This window comes from Nuphar pumila, chromosome 11 (assembly GCF_984573655.1).
Source record: "Nuphar pumila chromosome 11, dmNupPumi1.hap1.1, whole genome shotgun sequence".
In the NCBI taxonomy this organism is placed as follows: Eukaryota; Viridiplantae; Streptophyta; class Magnoliopsida; order Nymphaeales; family Nymphaeaceae; genus Nuphar; species Nuphar pumila.
In genome coordinates this window covers 117,828,492-117,845,980 of record NC_143259.1, presented here as the reverse complement: position 1 = coordinate 117,845,980, position 17,489 = coordinate 117,828,492, and the positions used below count along the sequence as shown (strand labels likewise).

Here is a 17,489-nt window from a genome sequence, read left to right as displayed (position 1 = left end):
AGATCGTTTAGATTCGCAACTTGCTAGAGGATATGAATGTTCAAGTTCAAGGGCCCACAAAACTGTATTGTGATAATAAAAGTACAATCTATATTACGAAAAATCACACATTTCATGAGCGCACGAAGCATATTGAGATAGACTGCCACTATGTTCGTGAGGAATACTTGAGAAGAACCATAGACCTCCCATACGTTACATCAGAATACCAGCTGACAGACTTCTTTACCAAAGCGTTGTGCTCACCAATATTTAACTTTCTTCTTGGCAAACTTTCGGTTATGTCACCCTAAGTTTGAGGGGAGGTGCTAAATGTAATAATTTATATATATATATATATATATTATATATGTATATGTATCTATCTAAGTATATATATTAATATATCTTCAAAACCCAATAAAGGGTATTTTAGTTTTTTCTTATTTTGCGCATATTCTCATTTGAGAATATGACTGTATTTTGCTTTTTTTTTGTCTTACTCTTACTCAACTTAAAACCTCTTGCTTCCAATGTCTGTCTCCATAAGTCTAACTTAGCATTAACCCCAGCTCTAGACTCATCAATCAAAACAATATCATCAGCAAACAACATACACCACGGCACATGGAATGTTGATTTAGTAAGCAACGACATAGAGATGGGAGTGTAGTGAAGCTTGGTGAGCAAGAAATACCGGTGGATGATTCTTTCAAATATTTGGGATCTATCATTCAAAAGTATGGAGAAATTGATGGAGATGTAAATCATAGGATAAAGGTTGGGTGGATGAAATGGAAGAGTGCAACTGGAGTGTTGTGCGATCGTAGAATGCCATTGCGGTTGAAGGGAAAGTTTTATAGGACGACTATTAGGCCCGCTTTACTATATGGTACGGAATGTTGGGCTGCCAAGAGACATCATATTCAAAATATGAGTGTAGCTGAGATGCGTATGCTGAGATGGATGTGTGGAAATACAATAAAAGATAAGATTCGGAACAAGGAGATACATAAGAAGGTAGGCGTTGCACCCATTGAAAAAAAGATGAGAGAGAATCGTTTACGGTGGTTTGGACATATTCGACGAAGGCCTAATGATGCTCCAGTTAGAAGGATGGAGAAATGGAAAAATATATTAGTTAAAAGAGGTCGGGGTAAGCCTAGGAAGACATGGATGGAGGTGATAGGAAAGGATATGAATGCTTTGAACCTCATCGAGGACATGACATTGGATAGAAATGAATGGAGGAGAAAGATTCATATGGAAGACCTAGAATGATTTTTCTTTGTTGGTTCATATCGCCGACCCCAATTGTTTTGGGATGAAAGCGTAGTTGTTGTTGTTGTATTTTTATTTTTTGTATTTTGTGTCACATGGGGCCCCCCTCAACATAGACGTTGGAGCCCCCTCCAACGGTTATATTTATAACCGTTGGAGGGGCTCCAATGTATATGTTGCCCCCCCCCCCTCCTCTAACATTGTATAAATAGGGGTGCTCCCCTTTTCTTTTCTTTATGCTTTTGTAAAGCCCCTCTTGGGACCCAATATATTGAAGTTGATATTTTTTATGCCTTTGTGCATTCGTATCCGTGCCTTTGTGCACACTTCGTGTTTTTTAGTGTTGTAATTATACACAAAATCTCTTTTTATAGAGATTTTTACAAAGAAATCGGTCAACTGATATTATGGAGCAACATAGGGAAGATTAACGGTGCCGCGCAAGAATTCCTCTCGAACATAATGACAATCCGTTTCTATATGCTTGGTGCGTTCGTGGAATGACCGATTGCTTGCAATATAGATAGAGCTTTTGTTGTCGCAACACAGATTTGATGCTTTTGAACTTTCAACCCCATATTGGAAAGAAGACGTCGAAGCCAGACTAATTCCATAGTGGTTGTAGTCATTGCCCTATATTCAGCTTCTGTTGATGAGAGGGCGACCTTTTGTTGCTTCTTGCATCACCATGACACCAAGGATTCTCCCAAGAAGACACAAAAACCTATAGTGGCGGTCATTTGGATCACTATCCCAATCTGCATCAGTATAAGCAAGCAATTCTAAATTAGAAGAAGCAGATAAAAATAAACCTCGAGAAATAAAATTTTTAATGTATCTAATAATGCACAAAACTGCGCACATATGAACAGAAGTTGGAGCATGCTGAAATTGACTGGTTGTATGAACAACATGTGCAATGTCAGGTCTTGTGATGGATAGATACGATAGAGCCCCGACAGGTTGTCTATATGGAGTTGGGTTCTCGAGTGGTTCTCCATCTTCAATCTTCATTTTGACGTTCACAATTTCAAGGATATCAACGTGTCTTTCATCTGAAATACCTGACCTGACAACAATATCTAATGCAAATTTAGATTGAGTTAGCAAGTATCCTCTAGGTGAGCATGCAACTTCTATACCAAGAAAGTATTTCAAGAAACCCAAATCACTCATTTCAAAGTGTGTTTTGAGAAATTCTTTAATGTCATAAACCCTCTGTTTATCACTTCCGGTGATGATCATGTCGTTAACGTAGAGTAGAAGGATGATAATATCTGCATTAGAATTCTTAACAAACAAAGTTGTGTCAGTAAGACAAAAACGAAAACCAAAATCAAGCATAACCTTACTAAACCTGTCATACCAAGCTTTTGGAGCTTGTTTGAGACCATACAACGCCTTGTTTAGACGAAGAATTTTTTCTTTAGGGACATTCATTTTTGGTGGTGGGCCCATGTATACTTCTTTAGTTAAATTTTTATTTAGAAATGCATTTTTGACATTCATTTGAAAAATATGTCATCCTTTTATTCATGCAAGCGCTATTAGGATTCTAAAGGTGGTCATTCTAGCTACTGGAGCAAAGGTCTCTTCATAGTCTATTCCATACTCTTGGGAATAATCTTTTGCCACCAATCAGGCATTGAATCTTTCAAGAGTGCCATCACTCTTAGTTTTCACCTTGTACAGCCAGCGGCACTGTAACACCCTAAAATTTTTAACCTTAATTATAACTCAAATATTGAAATTTTGAGACCATTTTTTTATAATTATAACTAAATCAGATCTTATAATGCGGAGACGGTTTTTTAAAACGGTTAAGACTTTGGGCGCGGTTACACTAAAGATAACAATCAAATCAAAATGTACGGGATATATACATTTCAAACCACGTACAATATAAGACTGAAATATGAAGAGTTTTAATTTCATTTCAAATCAGAGTATGAAAAAATACTTCAGTCTCTACATGATCAAGTACTTAAAACGAGAAGATCATGAATACCAAGATCGCAAGGTAAGAGTGGACCCTCGAGGATGCAGCTCGACCAACCCTTCGCTCCAACTACTCATCATACTTTACCTGTCCCCTATAAAACGGGGTCAGACTCGCTAAAGTTTGGTAAAGCAACCCAAACTCAAACTCAAACTTAAAGAAAACATATCAAGCATTTAAAGGTAAAGATATATTATTCATCCATCATCAAGTGATAGACAAGAGAACAATGTCCTATGAGTCATTCTTTTCAAACATTCGAACATAAAGCATTTAAAAGTATTTCATTACTTAATATTCTATTCAACCTTAACTCATGTAATAAAGCAATATCTATATGCATTCAAGTCATATAAGTCATCGTATATATATATATATATATATATATATATATATATATATATATATATATATATATAAAAGACATTCAGATCATTGCATCATTTTCATATGCATTTATAATTCTTATAAACAATAAGTCAAATCACATTTGACCATTCCAACGTGAAACACACACATACCTTATAAGTAATTTAGTTAGATATTCATGATACACATCAATCATGATACATAGATGTGATATATTTACTCAGACAATCACAATGCAATCATTTGCAATGAAACTATGTAGGCGTGATGTATCATTCACCTAATAAGTCAAAACTATTCATTTGTAGGCGTGATGTGTCATTCACCTATACGCTAATATAAGCGTCACAATCATAACCTCATATCAAGATCTAAAATCAATAAGGATCTAATTATTATATCTGAGTTCAATATATAATCATGCTATAATAGAAAAGTCAAATCTATAGATTCATAACTGGCTATCTCAATCAACTCAGAAGATCATTACAATTCATCATAACATTTCATTTATTTATAATAAAGATTTACAAAATCTACACCGGATCACCTGGTCTGGGAAATGTACAACCTCACAAGGAGTTACCGCCCTAGACGGATGGTCTGCCTGGCCTTGGATAATGCACTTCTTCACAGGAATATACCGTCTTTGCGGGCTACCTGCTCTTGGATAATGCACTTCCTCACAGAGACTTACCGCTCTAGTCGGATTACCTGATCTGGTCATGCACACCCTCACAGAGAATCCTTTGGGAATAGTTCCTCAACGGGTACCTTATCCAGTGAAAACTATTGTGATACATGTATCAATACAATTGACCACTCTCAGGGTCGATAGCCATCAATACGAGCATAAGCATGTATACAATCAAAGCATCACATCATACATCACTTCATATGACATTAAAATTATAAAATTACACATTTAACCAATAAGGCTTCATGAACCAAAGTTCACTATTGAACTTAAGCATTTATCGCATGCATTCATAATTTCATTTCACGTGACATTTAAATCATATCATACAGAAGCATATTATCCTACGCATCATATCATCGCCCCAAAGAACATTGTACTTCGTAAATTGAACCTCGAAGCATGCGTAAACAAAACATGAGTTCTATGCATGCATACATGAACATGCACATTTCATAATACGAAGCAACTAAACCTCAACATACATAACTCCTACGTAGTTCGAGATTTGCACACACGATAAAGGTCATGCATTTTTTACCACATGAATCGATATATCACTTTAGATATAATTGTGTAAGGGTTGGTCAAAATCTCATTGACCATCCTACCGTACATCATACGCATATATTTATTAAGCAAACAAGACATACAAGTTCAAAACAATTTATAACATTCGCATGCATTCTTCTATACAAGAATAAATGAGTTCATCATATGATAAGACAATATATATAACATTCACATTATGCATCAAACACGACTTATACATATCCATAGTAGTTATATGTGCACCATGTATCAAATTCATACAAACACACAAAACAACATAGTATGCGCAAACTAAAGTATGATGACACACATTGCGTTTATATTATACATTCATAAGTGCACGGGCATTCAAACCCACACACAGGTGTACCTGTAGCAAACACACTCCATATTCCGCTAACTACAAGCATGACAAGCATGATCTCCGAATTACAATCACAAGAGTCATAGATATCCATTGCTAAGTGAAGTGTGCGAGCATAACTTATATTTGCAATTCATTTAAATATTCAGTGCAACGACATCATGCTTACACAATTAGTGCCTAAACATGCTCTCTACAAGTTCAGTTAAGGTATCTTACCTTGATAATGTGAAAAACAATGAATCGAAACTCAAAAGACCGAGGAGTTTTGAAGTCCACAAAGACCGCTACCCAAGCAATACAACGAACCCTTTGTGTGCGATCGCATATGCCAAAAAATCAAAAAATGCCAATTATAACAAGATTAGCCAAAAACAGCAAATTATCCTATAAATCATTACCAAGAGCCAAATAACACACAAATACACTCCAATAATTTACAAACTCCATCAAAAATATATTTAAATATAATATATATATATATATATATAAATAGTGATTTATAGCCCAAAATAGTTCTATAAATGCAAATTATACCCTGATTGGCTTGAATGAACAAATGAATATGTAATAAATAAATAAATAAAATTCAAAAGCTAGAAACACATTTCTAATTTGGAGATAAAAAATGAGTTCTTTATGTTTTAATAATCCTTAAAAATTACAGGTTTTACAGACACCCAATAGGTTTCTTGTTGTTTGGAGGATGGTCTTGAATGAATCAAGTATTTGTTTTTTCTAAACCTTCTAATTCGACTTCCATAGCCTTGACCCATTCTGGTTGATCCTTGGCTATATCATAACTAGGAGGTTCTTCGTAGGAATAAATTAAGGCAACAAAGGCTTGATGTTTTGGTAAAAAAGACTTGTATGACACAAACTTTTCAGGAACCCTCAAGATCCTAGTGGATTTTCTAGATGAAGACACAAATTTGTGTTCCCTTGTGTATTTATCCAGAGCACACTGTCTTTCTAAGTTTTCTCGTCTAGAGTATTGAATACAATCTTGACTGTTGCTAACAGGATCAGAATCAGTCACATCCGTCTGATGATCCAGATCAATTTCTCTTTCACTATCCCTTGGAACTAGATCCAACAAAAAGGAATACTCATCTATTTCAGTAGAGTCTTTGTTTTCAAAAAAACTTTCATTTTCTAGAAAGGATACATTCTTTGAGACATATAACTTGTTATTTTTAGGATTAAAACACTTATACCCTTTTTGATGACTTGCATATCCTAAGAAGGCACAGGGGACAGCTCGGGGAGAGAATTTATCATTCCTATCTGTAAAAACAAAGCATTTGCACCCAAATACCCTCAATCTAGAATAATCAAGAGTTTGTTTGAAAAGCTTTTCAGTGGGAGAGATATTGTTTATTAAGGATGAGGGCATTCTCTTAATAAAATAAAAAACAGTCAAAATTGCTTCGGTCCAAAAACCCTTAAGAACTTGATGTGTGATAAGTAGTGTTCTAGTTGTTTCTATAATGTGTCTGTGTTTTCTCTCAGCTAATCCATTTTGTTGAGGGGTATAGGGACAAGATTTTTGGTGTGAAATTCCATGTGAGTTCAAATATTTTTTAAATTCAGTTGATAAAAATTCTTCCCCTGAATCAGTGCGGAATATTGAAATATCATTTTTAAATTGATTTTTAACCATATTGTGAAATATTTGAAAAAATGAAAACACTTCGGATTTGTGTTTGAGAAAGTATATCCAGGTATATCGTGTAAGGTCATCTACAAAAATTACATAATATAGAAAACCACCTTTTGACATAACCTGTGCAGGACCCCAAACATCAGAATGTATTAATTCAAGTGGTCGAGTGGAGACAAAGGTTCTTTCCTGAAATGGTAGCTGTTTCATTTTTCCAAGAATACATTTTTCACAAGTGAAAGTTTCAAAATTACAAAAATTTTCTATGTTTGGAAAATACTAGAGCTTGGATATACAAGGATACCAAATCTTTGGTGTAAAAGATCCAAGCCCAATTTTTGAACATTGCAGCATAATGTTTTCTTGGGTAATTCCAGAAAGTCTATGTAATACAAGCCTCCTCTATTGCCTTCCCCAATCTGCTTCCCTGACTGGTGATCCTGTACTTGACAATCATGAGAAGAGAAAGAAACATTACACCCATGATCACTTAATTGTGAGACATATAAGAGGTTTATATTAAGTTTAGCGATATATCTAATTTTTGGAACACAAAATCCTTTTGAGTTTTGAGAGCTATTTTCGAAATTTCCTATTCCTTTTATTTTAAGAGTTGTTCCATCCGCAGTCAAAACATTCGATTCACTTGAGTTATAATAATGTGTCACTAACTTTAAATTTGGTGTCATGTGAAATGTAGCACCAAAGTCAAGGAGCCATAGGGGTTTACCTGGATCGGAGATGCCAACAGAAGAAGCAGCAACTCCGACAGAGGAAGAAGATCCTTTAAGAAGAGGTTGCAGAGCCTCCACCAATTGAGTTAGGGACATGTTTCCAATGGATGTCTTATTTGATTCTTTTGTTGATTCAACGGAGGCTACCTTCTTCTCATAAGGTCTCTTCAACTTTGGGCAGTAAGTTTTAACGTGTCCCGATTCATGACAGTAATAACAAATAACTTTTTTTTTTCAAAATCGCCTCCTTGCCTTTCATTGTTTGTCCTCCCAACATGTGGAGGTTTGTATGTGCGAATGTGATTGCCAGGTCTAGATACAACTAAAATTGTATCATCATCACTTTTGGCGACTCGTTTCTTGAGTTTATTTTCTTCCACACTTAGCTCTTCAATTGTATCTTCAATAGAGGGAACCTTTCCCCGATGTAGAAGAGCGGACTTGGTTGATTCAAATTCGAATCTTAACCCATTGATAAATTGAAAGAAATGCTCTGCATTTACTTGATTCTGGTGAAGCTCAATGTCTTGTGGACAATGTCACTTTGATTCAAGAAGAGACAATTCTTCCCATAGCTCGGCTAAGCTATTGTAGTACTCTCTAATACTCTTTTCCCCTTGAACCATATTTCAAACTTTTTCTTGCAAATTACATATGTGAGCAATATCTTTAAGAGAATACATTTTCTTAAGATACTCTCACGCATCATTAGCGTGTTCAAATTTTGCGAGACTTGAATACTTCTTTATATCTACACTAGAGATTAGCCAAGACATGATCTTGGCGTGACCCATTCTTCATTCTTTTCAATTTTTCTCATACATGGAGATGGCCTTAATTTTTTCTACCTCCGAAAGAGGTACTTCTCTTCCTCCTTCTTTAGTGAGAGTTAGTTTAGGTTCTTCATCGGTTCCATCAACTAAGCCCCATAGACCTTTTCCCCAAATAAGATGCTTCATGATTGAAGCATCGTTGAGTTTTATGGGCTTAATGGTGACATTATCATTGTCATCCATTTTACAAGCTTGAGAATGAGAGGGGAAGGAGAAAAACAAGGGGAATACTTTTACCACAAAGAGCGAGAATAAGTAGCCTTCCAAGCTTTTCAAGGCTACACACGATCAATTCTTCGAAGAGACTTCACTTTCTTGAAGAATACTTGAATGGCATGCTTCCCAATGCACGTTCACCGACCTCGCTCTGATACCATGTAAGGAAGTGAAAATACACTACAAAAATATTTCTCAACAAGTTCTCACAAATACACCACAAGAACCACAAAGGTTCACAAAGAGAACTCAAGAACATAAACTACCCGGAAATGAGTATACAAACAAATAAATAAATTTAATGAATTGGGATAAAATCCCATACAAAAGGAATAAATTATAAAGGGGATTAGTACCCATATTTATAGGGAAGGGGAGAGGAGCCTCAAGGGAGTCTTTAGACTCCCAACGGCTCTATTAGAGCCGTTGGGAGTCTAACGGCTCCCTTGTGGCTGCACCTTTTTGACTAGTCAAAAGGTGAAGGTTATAAGAGTCTTAAAATGGACTGATTTAGCTAGTTCTAGTTAGGTTTCAACTAGAAATAACTAAACCAAATACTAACTAAAGAAAAAATAAAATTACATGAGATTACATGCCTATGAGATTACATATTTTAACATAAAAGTACAAAGCATTTACAACAAAAAATGCGTAAGCGATTGAAGTCGGGTGTCATGTTGAGAAGTTCTTCATAAGGAGAGATTTTTCAAAGTGGATAATGACATACAATTTATTAAATAAGTTGAGGTTAAAACAACTTCGGCCCAAAAAAATTTGGGGATATTTTTAGAAATAAGCAATGTTCTAGCGGTTTCTACAATATGCCTATGTTTTATCTTTAGGTAATTTTGGAAATCATTAGATAGATATTCTCCACCCAAATTGGATCTAAGAATAGATATATTGCTATGAAATTGATTTTTAACTTTTATGCAAAACTCTTTGTAAAAGGGGAAAACTTCCGATTTAAAATTAAAAAAATAGATCCATACATACCTAGTAAAGTCATCAATGAATGTTACATAATATGAGTAACGACACTTAAACAAAACCGGAGATGGACCCATACATCTGAGTGCACCAATTCAAAAGGTCTTGTTGAAACAAAGTTTTTAGTTGGAAATTGAATAGATTTCATTTTCCCAATAATACAATTTTTGCAATTCATATCTTTTTATTTACAAAATTTGTTCCTAAAAGGAAAAAAATACATCTTTGAGTAGCTTCGATGTCCAAATCTTTTATGCCAAGTTTCAATGCTCTTATCTTGGACACATGTACAAAATGAGTTGGAAGGAAGAGTCAAATAATCTATAAAGGGTCTCCTTTTCTATGGCCTTGCCCAATCCGCTTCTCGGACTGAAGATCCTGCACAAAGCACCCATTAGTTGAGAAAGATATTTCACATCCATGGTCGGCAATTTGAGAAACCGAAAAAAGATTTAAGTTTAGTTTTGGAACAACTCTAACTTTTATGACAAAAAACTTTTGAGAATTTTTGGGATCTAGTGTTCCTATACTTTAATTTTTAAAATGATTCCATCGGCCGTAGAGACAAGATATTTTTGAATTGGTGTATACATCGGTTAAAGCATTTTCATGGAGAGTCATAGGAAAGGATGCTCCAGAATCTAAAATCTAAGAATACGTATCGGGTAGTGATGTAGAGGCAATGCCGACACCCGATGTAGATGAGGTAGCTTTGATGATTTGTTGAAGAGCCATGAAAATTTGTCCAAGTGTATCTTTAAGATCTACATTCTTGCCTTCATTTTCCTTTTTGGTAGTTGATTCTTCAATGAAAGCAACCTTATACTTTAAAATTTCATTCAATTTTGGTCAAGCGGGTTTAATGTGTCTTGGCTCATTACAATGATGACAAACAATCATCTTTCTACCTCCACCATAGTTATTATTGTTGGTATAGTTACTTTGCCTTCCAAAACATGGAGGCTTATATGTTTTAACATTATTGCCGGATTTAGATACGTCTAAGACCTCATCAACATTCTTACTCATGCAAAGTCGAGTTTCTTCTTGAATAATTTCGGCAATGGCATCCTCCAAAGGAGGAAGAGTTGATCTATGGAGAAGGGAGGATCTAACTTGTTCAAACTCGGGACGAAGCCCAAATAGAAATTGAAAAAACCTTTTTTGTTCCATTTGCTTTTGCCTAAGTTCCACTTCCTCAATGACAACCCACTTAGGCTCTAAGAGTGCTAATTCATCTCATAGAGGACTTAAAGTACTATAATAATCTTGAATGCTTAAATCACCTTGTTTGGTGGTTCTCACTTTTTCTTGCAAAAAATATGCTCTTGCAAGATCTTTTTGGGTATACTAAAGAACCAAGCCTCATTGGCTTTACGAAATTTGGCAATGTTAGCACATACCTTGAGTTCTACATTGTTCATGAATCATGCAAGGATATTTGCATGATTGCTCTCCCAATCTTTCACCTTTTTTGATGTTCTTCAATGGCCTTAAGGCTAGCATCTCCCTCAAGCGCTTTCTCTTGACCTCCTTCTATCTTGGTGAACTCTAGTTGAGGTTCGAGAATAGAACCCATTATATAACCCCAAAGTTTTTTTCCTTTGAGATTATTTTTCATTGTGGACGCCCACATCATGTAATTCTTGTCATTGAGCTTGAAGGAGAGATCAATCTTGGATTTCATTGTACGGACAAAAGAGAAGAGAGAAAGCATTGTCACGACTTCAACTCCAAAAACCATATGACTCTGATATCATGTAATGAAGTATACAAAAATGTAATACAAGAATGCTAATGCATTCACAATGTCCAATAATGGACAAGCACAAAGGCACAGGAGAGAGATAGTAAAGAAGTCCACTAAGGGACAATACAAAAAACCTTTAAAAGGCTATACATAAAAAAAGTAAAGAGCTTTATTGAATGAGAGCTCCCAAACTTAAGAATACAAGGGGAGAACGCTCCTATATATATACAAAGAGAGTGGGGAAAAAGAGAGTCATTGGGGGCTCCCACATGTTGTCGTTGGGACCCCCCAACGGTCATATTTATGACTGTTGGGGTCCCAACGACTATAATGTGTGACCCCCAATGCATATTAAATAATAAAAAGAAAAGAAAAAATAAAAAAAGATAAAAATAAACTACTTATTAAAATAGTTGTTTCTAGAAACAACTATGTAAAATAACCAAAATACCCCTATCGGTTATTGTATATATATATACTTATATTACAACTTAATACTAAAGTAACCTAACAAAAAAATGGGGGCAGCACAATCCCCATTCTCTCTCTCTCTCTCTCTATATATATATATATATATTGGAGAACAAGTAACGTCGGACGGCCTTAACATTGGATGCGCGTCCAACATTGGATGCGCGTCCAACATTGGATATTGGTCATTAGCAGTGGTCACGACTGCCGCTAATGTGTTGGGCAGAAAAATGAGAATTAGTAGTGGTCACGCCCGCCACTACACGTTTCAGTTAAAAAAAAATGCCGTTGATACGTGCGCGATCAGCGGCAGATATGTGTCCGATTTGCTCGTCCACTGTTACGGGCCTCTCTCTCTCTCTCTATATATATATATATATATGTATGTTCCATAGCCACACACCCAAGGTTTTTTAAACTGCCATGTCACACCCTTCACACCCGTATCCGCACCTGAACTTATGTGACATAGGGAAAAACCTATGGAATGGAGGCCAAAGAAAAGGCATCTAGGTTTTGCTTATGATACGAGTCTTTGAAGGATAAGTTCTGCCAAACCAAGACAAATTTATGGTAGCATATGGGAAGCACCATTGTAACATGAATTTTTCAGATTGCTCCACATAAAATTGAGTTGGAGGCACTCTCTGCACATCTCCTTCCATTGACCCCATTAGATCTCCTGGAAAGATGCTGTTAGGATGCCATTGAAAGTGGCAATAATGATTTGTAGCTCCAAACATGCAATATAAAGCTTGACATATTCACGTAGATCCTAATGAATGTCTTGTTCTTTCTTCTTCTACTGAACATTTTGGTTTGTTTCTTTGAAGGAAATACTTGATCTGCAATCTGGATTCCATGATCCTCTCTTGTAGAATAAGGCAGCACATGATATCTCAAGAAACTTCTTTTTTTTCCTCAAATAGGTAAAAGTTAGTTATAATTGTCAGTACAAGTGTTAAAGACTAAATCACCTATTAAGCTATGTTGTAGAATTCAGAAATTACTTTACTGTCCCCTGACACACCTGAAAAGTAAGCCCCCTTGCATGCATGTTTATGCTGTGATATCCTTGACATGGTATCTAAATGTGAGTTCTCATGATTTTTAGTTGTTTTTGCGTACTATTGCTTCATGGCTGCATGCTTTTTGTCTTTGCTTTTATACTCGCCCTCTCATGCTTTGCTTTATCACATGCTTTTGCATCTCAATGTATTCATTGGTCCTTATGGTGGAAGGGACACGGAGTCAACTAATAAATTCCTTGCTGATTCCAAGATTCGAACTTACTGGTCATTCTCTATCCCAGGAAAGTGGAAGAGGAGCTGAGCAATGAACTTGAGTTGCAGATCCAAGGGGCAGAAAAGCCCTCCATATGGAAACTTCTTGGTGTTCGATTTATCCTGCTCCCTTATACACTGGGCAAGGTTAATAGTGCTATTGAATAACATTCCTGAACATATAAGCTTTTTCTTCTCAACCCTTTTCCAGCCTGGATTTCTTCAGCTTTATGCATGTAAACTTGGTGAATTCAGATTTACTAAAAGCATTCCAAGTCTTAATGCTATGAACTGCAAAGTGTCTCTTTTTTCTAATTTTTCCAGCTTCTATTCTGGAGAGCTTGCTGGTTTTGGAGGTACCAGGTAAAAAGGGCTGCCTACTCCTGGGATGATGCTTGTTACTTGACCCAAACATGCCTCAAAGTGCCTGCAGTTGTGTGGAGTAATATGGGTAATTTTCTGCCTATTTCTTTTTCTTGGTTCATGTGCAGACAAGAGGTTTATCTGCAGCATATGTAGCAATTGCAAACTAGGCAGTGGCACCTAAAAATTGGGGCCAGTCTTTCGATTAATCCACCACAGACCAATTTTTGTATCTTCTCATTATGGTGGTGGAAACATTTGGTTGTCAGAGTAGACTTGCCCATATGAGAAAAGGACAGAAATCTCTTGAGGAAAACCTATGCTTCAAAAAACAAATTTATCACAGATTTTGTCAAAATTAGAAAATCTTTACAAATAACTTTCTCTTGGATTGAGAGTCGATTCAAGGTTGTAATCATGCATTGGTTTGTCTAACGAGTGGATGGAGAACAAGACTGCTTCTCCACTCCTTGAATCCCCAATTCTTGGGCCTAGCGGAAAGCACTCATCCTTTCAGCCTGAAACCAGCAAGATCTTTTAAAAAATACAAATGTTTCATTTCATGCCATATTCATGAACTGTTGAGCAAAAATGCAGTCCCATGGAGAAAAGGGAACACTGTTTTCATCTTTCATATTGATTGTGTTACGGCAATCACAATTCTTGTGGTTACTATTAGTGAATATCATGTGTAGATTGCTAATCATTGTGAGCATAGACAGATGGACCAGTGTGCCAGGTATATAACTCACCATAGTTGATGCTGATGCAGACAGACTGGAAAAGTTTGTTTTAGTGCATTTGAAAGCCACTGACTATAATTGTTGTCAAGTTTGCAAATGCATGTAAAAAAAAACTTTTTATTTCTGGTTTTGTTTAATCCAATCTTGTCATTTTCTTTCATACATTATTTGGGAGTATGAATGAATGCAAGGCTGATGCTTGTCTCGGAAAGTAAAATGTACAAGATGCTTTACCACAAGCATGTTTTTTTGTCATTCATCTTTTTCATTAACTTCAAGGATAGAAAGCTCTGTTGTCGACTAGAAGAAGTGATGTAAACAGTTTGGTGTTCTGCTGCTTTGATGAACTTTCAATGAAATTATTTTTCTGTTTGCGTCATAATTTACCATGTTTCTTTGTTTCATTGTTATGGTTATTCATTTTCATGGGATTTGTACTTCCAGACGAGTCAGTGAAGGATGGTCTGGTGCGGAGACGCTTGTGGAAGAGATCCAACATGGAAAGCTACCTTGCGGAAATGAGAAGAGAAGCAAAGCGAAGAAGGTAGCAGATGTCATTAGAAACCCAAACGGGTCTCTTCACCTTTTTTTTATTGAATTTCCTGCACCTCTTGCTTCACCAAATAACTTGCTCCAGGAGCAATGGAGTGTCATGTACTTGATGCTACCACATTAAAATTTTCTTGTAACTGATTAATTCTTCACCTTTACTATATGTTCCGTTTTCTGGCCACATGTGACTCCAAGTCAAATTTGATTCGGATTCATATGAATCAGACTCACAAGAGACCCCTTGTGATTCTCATGTACATGAGAAATCAAACTCTCATTTGCAAGGGCAAACGAGAATCCGTTCCTCACCACTCATTTTTCTGATGTTTGGTTAGATATTCTCTCATTGCATGAGAGTCCTAATCTCATGTGACGTCACCAAACATGAAGAGTTCCAAACGTGAATCGACTGGTCGTTTGTTGCTTATGTGGCATGCATGAGTTACAATGCCCATAGTTTTGAGTCTGGTCTGATGATCTGACGTGAATCCAGTTCACTATACCGGTTTAGGTACCCACCACCTCCAACTCACCGGCGATGACCTAGTATCCTCTCTCCCCAAATCATAGAACAGTGGCTGACTCCATCGTTTCTTTATGTAATTGAGCATTTGTGGAAGAATTTGGAACCTCTGGCGAGAGTCCAGTAGCCGAAAACCTCACTGGCTTTGAGTTCTTTATGAAATTGAGCATTTGTGGAAGAATTTGGAACCTCTTCTGAGGGACGTATAGCATTAACAAGAATAAAGTGATACTTCATGTAACTCTTCTCCTTCATTATGGATTTCATGCATATGTCACACACATTTTACCCTTTTAACAGTCGTCCATTGATTTCCAGACGTAGCTTGGTCTTGTGAAGCCATCAGTACAGTTGGATAAGTAGTTTTATCTTGATAAGTAGACCCACAAACACTATTATACTTCATGCAACCTTCATATTCTAATGCCTGGGTAATAACACTTCCATTTTGAATATAGATTTCTATATTTGGAAGAGGCTGAAAATTCAGTGGAACTTCTATACATATCTGATCAAAAGACATACATTAAATCAATTAGATGACCCTTTTAAGAGTTCTACAATTCCCTGAAAAACATCAACAGTCCAAAGAGTGGCCGAAAGTTCTGGCAAGCAAATCCAAAGTGGAACCGGGTTGGACTCATCAAGTTTGATCTCCATACCTAGAGTCCATCGATTAGCAATCAGGTTCCGACTAGCTGCATGCCATGCTCTTTACGCACCTAGCAGCGAAAAACAGCAAGATATGACAACATTCCTCTCGATTTTCGCTGAATATGAGATCATTTCTGATGATTTTACGCTAAAACATAAAGCAAGAAAACTCACGATTTTTACCATTATGTGTCACCCGATTGCACACATAATCTGCAGTTTGGCTATAGAACAATATCTATATCGACAAAATTCAAAATGATCACACATCAACATCTATCATACTTGTGGAAAATAAATCTAGAGACAACGAAACCTACCTTTCACCGAACCAAACTCCACCACACAACGTTGAAAGAAGAAGGAAAATAAAGAAGTACAAGATAGATTAAAGAATCCTAGTTAAGCTTATCTCAACCACTACTTCTAAATCAAGTCAAACTCTAATTAAATATTATTTAATTAATAAAATAACTCTTTATAAACTTCAGATATAATATCTAACAATTAGGGTTTTACAAACATGCTCCAAAAACATGATTTATAATTGGACCTTTTCTTTAATCACCCAACCTAATTCTATGGGGTTTGCCTATTAGTGGAAATGACAGTATTCTAGGGCAAAAATGATATGTTTTTCCAAAATTTTATGAAATCCTTCCCATGCTTAAAACCACAAATAGACAATTTTTAGGACTTTTTACCTTTCGCACGAGCGAACCTCACGAAGTTTGCATGATATATCATTCTACTTGTCAGCTATCACAAACTCTCACTTAAAGCATATTCACATTTTTTTGTGGACCTCCCATGTTCGCAAAAAGATTATTTGTGAATGTCCTGTTAATATGAAACCCATAACTTTGCAAATACCATGGTAAATAGCATATCACACAACCATATGTGAACCTCTTGTGGATCCATTCACCTGGAAACTTTGCAAATATAGTACTAAATTTGCATATAACTTACGAGATTTGGATATCCAAAATTGTGAATCTCTTGTTAAATGAAAACCTCATAGCTTTGCAAATACCACTAAATTGGCATTTCTTGCACAAAGATCACATATCCAAATTTGTGAACCTCTTGTTAAATGAAAACTTCGTAACTTCACAAATACAAGAATAAATTCACAACCTTGTTGAATCATATATAAAGTTGTTTATGTGCATTTTTTATGTTTTTTTATATAAAGAACCCTCACCCTTTTCTTCTATTGTTTCCTTGTGGGGCTCGGGGGGATTTTTTTTTATGCATTTCGATGAGGTTGCAATATCCTTCACATTGATTTATTTGGTTCAATTGAAGAGGTGAGTTCCATACAAACATATATGCATATCCTGTTATTTCATTTTGAACGAGTTTTCTTTGTTTGTAGATAGGAGCATTTGCTACAAGAAATAACACTTTTACCAATGCTAATTTAGCGTCAGTAAACACCACCTGTCAATAAATTTTTTACCGACGCAC

The 17,489-nt window shown here is 36.0% G+C and overlaps 1 protein-coding gene across 2 annotated transcripts in view; it reads left to right on the top strand.

The window, feature by feature from the left end:
• The window catches only part of LOC149823090 (Chaperone DnaJ-domain superfamily protein), a 35,678-nt gene extending 20,174 nt beyond the window's left edge, over positions 1-15,504 (top strand). Inside the window, exons 8-11 of one of the 2 annotated variants that reach the window (XM_089980542.1) lie at positions 13,211-13,328; positions 13,506-13,632; positions 14,732-14,831; positions 15,333-15,504. In XM_089980542.1, coding sequence (XP_089836668.1) covers positions 13,211-13,328; positions 13,506-13,632; positions 14,732-14,831; positions 15,333-15,381 — 394 coding nt within the window. In that variant the 3' untranslated portion in view covers positions 15,382-15,504. Of the gene's footprint in view, positions 1-13,210; positions 13,329-13,505; positions 13,633-14,731; positions 15,020-15,332 lie in introns of those variants that run through there. The other variant, XM_089980543.1, reaches the window with a different exon arrangement.
• Positions 15,505-17,489: the final 1,985 nt, after the last annotated feature.